Below are 8308 nucleotides of genomic sequence, written 5' to 3'. Positions count from 1 at the left end.
GCGCCGCGGCCGCCGCCGCCGGGGGGAGCTCAGCGCGCTCCGCCCGCCGCTACTCGGGCCGCGCCACCTGCGACTGCCCCAACTGCCAGGAGGCGGAGCGGCTGGGCCCGGCCGGGGCGAGCCTTCGGCGCAAGGGCCTGCACAGCTGTCACATCCCGGGCTGCGGCAAGGTGTACGGCAAGACGTCGCACCTCAAGGCGCACCTGCGCTGGCACACGGGCGAACGGCCCTTCGTGTGCAACTGGCTCTTCTGCGGCAAGCGCTTCACGCGCTCCGACGAGCTGCAGCGGCACCTGCGGACCCACACCGGCGAGAAGCGCTTCGCCTGTCCGGTCTGCAACAAGCGCTTCATGCGCAGCGACCACCTCAGCAAGCACGTGAAGACGCACAGTGGCGGCGGCGGCGGCGGCTCGGCGGGCTCCGGCAGCGGCGGCAAGAAGGGCAGCGACACCGACAGCGAGCACAGCGCCGCGGGCAGCCCGCCCTGCCACTCCCCGGAGCTGCTGCAGCCCCCTGAGCCCGGGCACCGCAACGGCCTGGAGTGACGCGCACTCCTGTGCCCCTCTCCCCGGCCCCTTCCCACCCCGTTCCGCTTGGGCCCTGGCTATCCCGGCCTCAGCTCCAGCCTCTCTCCACTGCACCCTGCTCGCCCTGTCTCTGTCCCTCTCTTCTAACTCCCTCTGTGACTTAGCTTTGTAAAGGAGATATGGACATGTAAGTAACACGCATTGCGGTCCTGGGTCCTGGCTTTCCCTGTATGCCCCGTAACAGTGTCGGAGCCCCGAAAAGCCCGAACCGAGCCTCCCCGGGCCTTTAATTCTCGTCCTCCCTCCTCCCTTCTAGGGTGTGACGGGCCTATCTCTTAGGGGGAGGCGGCCGCCCTGAGGTTGGGCTGGACGAATCCAGTGCCTGGGAGACCCGGAGCTTCCGCCCGGGCGGGAGCAACTCGGCTGAGCAAGGTTGAGCAGCGCCGTGGGGAGGCGAGGCAGGAGGCCCGTGCGGGGCAGCCCTGCCGGGCAGCCACCAGCTTGGTTCCAGAACAGCAGTCTTGGCCGTTTGGGCTTTGGAGAATCCTGCCGGGACGCTGCCCACCCTGCACCAAGCCGTCCGAGCTTTGTGGGGATGCCCATCTGGCCGCACCGAGATGCGGAGTTTGCAGAGTTTAGCTCTCCCAGCGTCAGCTCTGCCTCTTTTTCTTTGTTCCCTGAGGTGGAACCGATGAAAGTTTCAGCTAAGGGCAGGCTTGGCGAATCGCTGCAGCAGCCTTCTTTCATCTTTATAACATTTTTTTTTTTAAACTAAAATCTTAAAGAAAAAAGTCATCCTTCCACTTGATTTCCCATCTGTATAGTTTTCCCTCTAGCAGTGAGCAAGTCTTTCTCTCCAAACTGTGCTAATATTGATCCCAAAGTTATTTTGATCTCATTAACTTAACTTATGGGGTGGGGGTGGGGGTGAGGGTAGGTGTCTTTCTTATGCAAAAATACCCCTTTCCGGTGAGACCAGATTCACTATCTCCTTGTTTGTCCTTTTCTACCTCGTTTTTTCACACACTCCGCTTAATCTCCCAATTTTTTTTTCTTTCGCTAGTCCAAACATCAATTTGTACAGTAGTACCCTTCTGTAAATTCTTCTAATTCATCGAAGATTCATTCTTAGGGTTAAACTTTTTTTGGTGTCATTTAAACTTATAAACAAGTGAAGAAGCTATCGTTTGTTTTAGACGAGGCTGTAATTTAAATGCCAAAAGAGGGAAAATAGGGGGGAAAAAACCTTTGTAAAATATATCTGAACCTAATGGTTTGTACAACTGGAGAATCGTTCTAGATTAGTTACCAATTAACTATAACTCCACCAGTGTATGGGTGCGAGGTGCAGTTGTCCAGGAGACGATTTTGTATAGTATTTTTCTTGTACATTACTTCCAGTAAATATTTGAAAATATATTGAAGTAAACTTGATTTTTTTTTTGTTACAAGAAAATATTAAGAGTTATTGTTGCAGTTCTGATGAGCTGCAGGTTTTTTGAACTCACTTCTGGAGGTGCAGAGCCACAAACGCACTTTCGGGGCCTAGTTTTGCTCGAATATGAATTTAGATAGGTATCAAACTGTAAGACAATATTTGATAAATGTGAGATGACATTTAATTTAATGGAGCATGTACTTATTTGCATTTGCTGGCAGTTCAGGCATAGTTAAAGTGAGAGTTCTCCTATATTTCATAACTGGGTCTGCCAAAACCCATGTATTAAATAAATTGTCCAAGTGAAACTCAACTAACTTTGGCCTTTGTGTATTTCCTGAAGGTAATATTGTTAACTGTTAATAAACACTCCTGACACTACATTTAAATGTTTGCAGATTCTGCAAACTAATTGCTCATTGTAATGTTGAAATAATTTGGATATTTCACATTGAAATGAAAAGCCTTTCTCTGGAACATTTTAGACTTGCATTTTAAATGCATGAAATGTAATTGATTTATTTGTAATATTTTAAATGGTATTAATAAACTCAGATAAAAGATTAGGCCAGTTAATTTGTATCTTTTTTCCTTTTTAAACTATGGACATTTACATTTTATCTTCAGTTAAATGTCTAATTTAACAAAATATAACCTTGTTTTGTGGTAATATTTAAATAATTGCCTTTAAGATATTACTTAAATGGAATGATCTATTTGGCGAAACTGTGTTTTCTCTATTTACCAGGATAAAGATTATAGTGTCTAAGAAATGTAATTAATTATTTACCAGTAGATTTAGCTCAAAGCATCAGGATTTACTGACCTCTTGAAATTTGTACTAAGTCATCAGACAAATCAAAGAAATCCTGTTCTGCTTCCTTCTCGCTCTCCAGAAGGAGTCAGGTTGTTGGGCATTGATTGCTGTTGGTATTTAAAAGGACAGGCCTTACACTGTAGGATCAATACATCTAAAATAAAAACATGCGTTTGAGGATAACTTTTGTTGTTAGGGGGTGGAAGAGGTCAAGCCAACAAAAGCTTGTTTTTGGCATTCCATGTCTTAGCTAAAGATTATGTAGAGGTAAATATCAGTAGATTCCTGTTGAAATGAGTTATCTGTTCTTTTAAAGTCTCTAAACAGCCACCAAAGAAAAGGAAGGTTAAACCTTAATCTATTTACTAGGCTATTGTTCATAGGTGTCAATGATGCCAATAAAAAAATATTGTCTTGTTATGTCTAAGTGCATTTAAGCAATGGGTGTTCCTTGAGCCATACTTTGAAACATAAAATACTTTAAATGTTGATTGCTGTTATATCAAACTATTTCACTATTAGATTATTATTATTACTTTGAATCAAATTGAATAAAAAGTTAGTGTGTTCAGATTCTTATAAGTTTAGCTTCTTTCTTTCCGTTTGCATTCTCTCCACCCCAAGTTCAGTCTTGGTGTACATTTTAAACTGAAAAATTTCCATCGAAGTGTATATGAAGCCATTATTATCCATAGAAACAAGTGAAAATATAGTGTGCTATAAATATTGTAAATTCAGAAGAAAAACCAATTAGAGATAAGATATTTTAGAATAATGCAGTTTTTGCCTAAGCAGCAGACTGCCTTAATTCTGTTGTCTATGCAGATATTTGAGACTTCCAGTCCCTGTGGTTTTAGGGAAGCAAGTTAGCTCTGATTCTTTGGTATACAGCTCTAAATAATGGTTTTAAAAAGTAAAATAGTCTTTTTCTGTCACTTTCTTCCTAGGAATAACATGCAGAACACAGTTTAAGTGTTGTTTCTTTTTTATTGAAAGTTGCAGTACGGAGGAGGAAACGGTTATGAAGGAGTTAAATGTAGTAGCAGGTAAGGAGAGCTGCTTGGTATATTTATCATATCAGTTGCATTACATACAGAATCACATTTGATTTAAGAGGGTAGATGATGACAAGGAGAGATATCGTCTAGAAGATTTCTTTGGGGTGGTTGAAGGGGGACAGATTTTTCTGTTGTACAGATTGTAAACTTTCACTTTCTTCCTTCAGCTCCTCCCTCTTCTAGCTTTGGTGCATTTTGTTTTGATGGTTATTGAGCAGTATTTCTAGATTCGTGTCCTGCAGTATGGGCAGGGTTTCCTTTCGGGGACAAACATCCTCTTCAGAGGACAGAGGATGAAGTGCAAGATTGTGATTTCTCCCTGCTTTGTCTGGGTTAAAGCACCTCTTAACAGAACCTAGAGGCTCACTCAAATGAAGTCAAAGGCTGGATTTCACTTTGAACCAAGGAACAAGCTTCCAGTCTTGCAGATCAAGGTAGAATTAAACTAGCTGTTGACCCAGAGGTCAGGCTAGCATATATCAGTCCATCCTCCAGAGACTGGAATAGGGCTGCGGCTCAATCCAGTCTTTCTGTTGACCTGCCTCATCTCTTTCCCAAACTTGAGGATTTCTTCCCTATCCTGCTTTCTCCTTTTCTGGCTCAACTTCTCTCTTTTTGGTTGATCTTTTTTGCCTAGGGACTTATGTTACTGTGGTTCGTTGAGATTGGACCATCAACTAAAATATTTAATGCTAGAAACTTAATTTAAGCAAATGTTATGGGTTACTCCTCTCTATCAACTGATCTTGGAAAAAGTTCCTGGTTGAGTTTGGCTTCCACTCTCTTCTTACCCCAATCTTGATATGACTTCTGAACTGGGTTTCCCTTGGGGGAAAGAATGCTGAAATTAAAAAATTAAAGACGAACAGGTGATGAGACTAGACTCTCGATTGGGCAGGTCGATAATTCTGCCATCAACGTTTTCATCTCCCCTCAGATCTTTTGGTTAGATTATTGAATGAAATGTTACAGCAGGTCCATGGAGGAATTTCTTTAAAATAAATATTTTGTTGTAGAGAATTAGCTAAAAGGTCAGATGATCTTTTTTAGGCTGGTAAATTAAAGCAAGAACTTTAGAGAGGAACAAAAATTGTATAAATTTGATTATTCTCTGGTTGCCTAAAATGGTAAAGATAAATAATGAAAGTTCATTTTTTCATACAAATAGCCTCAAAGGGGGATTGATTTGATGCAGGCATTTTGAATAAATTGTGGGTTTTTTTTTTTCTGCTGACTTTTTGCTTTTCCTGCCCAAATAGGCATTATTATTTCTCCCTACACCTCTAAGAAAACTTCAGGTATGATCAGGTCCGTTTCTTTTTAAAAAATATGGTTTCTACAAGTTGTTTTTTTTCCCTTCCTTTAAAAGTAGCCCAAATGGATTAATTCTACCACTGCATTTAAGGAAAATCGTGTTAATCAAAAGGAGTGAAGTGTAGACTAATGCTGTGCTCATTTTTAAGGACTGTCATTCTGAGTGGCATCTTTTGAAGACTTCGCTCGATACACAATTGTTGCTGTTGTTTAAAAAATAAGATTCAGAATTTGCTTGCACCCTATTTATTCCTTGCTTCCGGATTAAAGGAAAGCCGGCAATTCTTTGCCATTCTGGGCTCCAGTCGCCGCGGTTTAAGGGGATGCGCGTCAGTGGGCATCTCTTTAGGTTCGTTGCACTCCCTGTGCGCCCAAGTGTTAATTTACTATAGTGAAGGGGGGAGGATCTATTTTCTTTGGTCCCTGGGCGCGTGTTTAATTTAATTTAATTTTCTGCGAAGTCTCCTGGCGGTGAGGAAACAGTCTTCTACATTTTGCTGTGGTTCCTAACGACAGTCGGGCTCCAAGAGCTCTAGGGACAGCGGAGAGCTTGAGATGACTAAAACACCAGGACTTAAGGCGCCCGCTGGAAGCTGCTGCTTTTTCACTGTTGTTCGAATGTCATTCTTACAAGTCCTTCCACTGTGGCTTTTAAGTCCAATCCCCAACTTGGCTTCTGAGGCAAGCACTTCTTTCTGTGCGGGAGGGAACGGTGGAGGCTCCCTCTGCTTCTCTTGCAGGGCTCTTAGCTGAAGTCTGGGCTGCTCCAAGTTTCCCTCATTCTCTTTTTCAGTGAAGTCAGGGGTAGGTTTTGAGCATGGGAGAATTTCCCAGCCTTTCGAAAAACTGCCTCTTCTTTTCTCGTGCTGCTCCTCGACGTGCTGGCTGCTCTGAGAAAGACCCCCGAGACCCCCCGGGAAGGGCTCCGAGCAGGCGAGCCGCACCATCTACCCTGGGGTTGCAGTGAAGGGTGGGACGGTGGTCTGGGATCTACCTTCGTGCCTTGGCCCCCAACCATTGTCCCCCTAGTGCTGCAGGCGTGAGCAGCCCACGCACACAAAGGCGCCCCGGCTGCCTCCGCGGACAGCGAGCGCCACCCTGTGCCCTGTGTCCGCTCTGCAGCGCGCCCGGCGCGGGCGACACTGGCCTCACCAGGCCTGTGCATCCGGGAGCCTCTGGCCGGGGGCGAGCCCACAGTGAGAATCGCGGCAGTGAGCCTCCTGTGCGCACCTCCTGGCTTTCAAGGGATGCTCCGGCAGGACGCGCGTGGGGATTCCCTTCCCTTCCCCAAACCTCAGCATCCTCCCGCTGCCCTTGTCCATCCGAGCGCCTGGACCTCGGGTCTTCTGTCCCACCTTTTGCCGGGGTGGCACATCCCTTGCTGCATCTGGCAGCGGCGTGGATGGGCTAAGGTCGTTTTTCCCGAACTTGTTTGGGTTTCTTTCTTGGCCTTGGCAGTGACTGCATGTGCTCCTTCACCTCCTGTGCTCTTTCTGGGCTAAACTGCTGTGTTCACTTTCACCCACCTCCCTTCCCACGAGGCGTTTGACGACGTGCAGCGTCCTCCATTGGTGAAAAGTTTTTATTCTCGTCTTTTTATTATGGCTTTGCCAGACTCTAAAGAACTTGCTCACCTTTCCCCACGTTTTTATATTAATAAAGGCAAAATTAAGTCCGATTGGCTGTGAAAACTCTTTGCCTTTGTAATTTCAGGAATCTAAGAACGGTTTGGCCACCTCGGTGACTTCCTAGGGGAGCATTTATAGGTAGAGAGAGAGATATAGCTATATGATCGCTGTACCTGTTGAATAGAACTCAGTTTTACCGCATTGTACCTAAACCCCGACTACCTCTCTTGGGCTCTCTTCCTCTCTCCCCTTGCCTCTCGGCCCTTCGGGAAGCTGGATATATGGGATCGCTAGCAACATTCTCCATGCCTTGTATTTTGGTGACTTGTGGAGAGGGGTGAGGTGAGGATGGATCGCCCCGTCTGAAAAGAACGCCACACTCTCTTTAAAGGTCTTGGAAAATCCACCGGCCCCCAGGGAGGAAGGTGAGAAGAAGTGGCTCCTGGTAAACCTCTCCTCTCCCGCCCCCCTGACTGTTAGACGCCTTTAGGACTTAGGCTCTGTGGTCTTAGAAGCTTTATAACATAGATTTGGATCCATGGTTCCACTCTGTACTCTCGAGGTATGTCAAGGATTAAACTTGGCACTTATTGACGGTTGTGCATGCACTATCTGTGTTTAAGGCACCCTCTGATGAGGCTGCACATAAACATCTTCCTCAACACACGTCCGGGGAGTTCTCAGAGCTGCACACCTGCGCGGGGCATGGCTCCAACCATGGGGGTTTGGGGGCTAAATCCATGAGCTCCGCTGACCTGAATCCCAGTAGCGGGGAAGGCAGAGGGATGGCCTATCTGGTCTGCAGTGAAAGCCCGTCAGTCGCCCACAGAAGCACTCTGGCCGCCAGGAGCTGCAGGATATACTTGACACGTCCAGCTCCGGAGCCGTCACCACCCTCCTCCCTCAAACCAGCCAGTGACTCGGGCCCTGCCCCCACCCCTCTCTCCGGGGTCCGGAAGGCCGGAAAGCACTGGAATGCCGCGTTCTCTCACCCTATTGTGCCTAGGTGTTGCAAACCACTGGAGGACAGAGTTTCACGCTTTGATCTCATGTCTCGGTCATTCTTTAGCACAGAGGGGTGAGTTTAAATTAAATTTCTTTCTCTGCTGATAAGTTCTAATAGGCCTCAGAAAGTGAATAATTATGCAGGAACATTTCATGGGTTGTTGGAGTGGGAATTCCCACTGCGCTGTCACCAGGAACAATTTCCCCGGTTGCTCAACGCTAAATACAGCTTCGCAAGAAAGCTACAAGTGCCTTTCAAATCTCAGTACAGATGAGCTAGTCTCCCTGCTCTCACCTTTCTGATCCCTTAAGAGCAGTTTGTCGTCACTTTTTTCATTTAAGTTTTATTTGTGGTTTAAAAATACTTTAAAAATCTACTGAAGGATCTTGTTTGAGGGTAAAAAATATTTGCTTTGATGATTAAACATGCAATCCTATCAGGACAAAAGTACACACTGATGAAAGCTGGGCCGCATTTTTCTGGAAAAAAGCTGATGAGCCACGTGGGGTTTGCATTCTAA

General features: G+C 45.9%; 1 protein-coding gene and 1 long non-coding RNA gene across 2 annotated transcripts in view; both read left to right on the top strand.

Annotated features, from left to right (window-relative positions):
* Window positions 1-1399, top strand: part of SP8 (Sp8 transcription factor) — a 3961-nt gene extending 2562 nt beyond the window's left edge. Inside the window, exon 4 of the mRNA XM_025046810.1 lies at window positions 1-1399. This exon is cut by the window's left edge and continues 35 nt beyond it. Coding sequence (XP_024902578.1) covers window positions 1-545 — 545 coding nt within the window. The 3' untranslated portion in view covers window positions 546-1399.
* A 6368-nt stretch (window positions 1400-7767) lies between these two features.
* The window catches only part of LOC112479745, a 5658-nt gene continuing 5117 nt past the window's right edge, over window positions 7768-8308 (top strand). The window contains exon 1 of the long non-coding RNA XR_003046320.1: window positions 7768-7860. This is a non-coding gene — a long non-coding RNA (uncharacterized LOC112479745). The remainder of the gene's footprint in view (window positions 7861-8308) is intronic.

Source organism: Pteropus alecto, unplaced genomic scaffold (assembly GCF_000325575.1).
Source record: "Pteropus alecto unplaced genomic scaffold, ASM32557v1 scaffold21, whole genome shotgun sequence".
Taxonomy (NCBI): domain Eukaryota; kingdom Metazoa; phylum Chordata; class Mammalia; order Chiroptera; family Pteropodidae; genus Pteropus; species Pteropus alecto.
The sequence above is the reverse complement of the archived record's forward strand: the minus strand, read 5'-3'. Positions and strand labels throughout refer to the sequence as shown.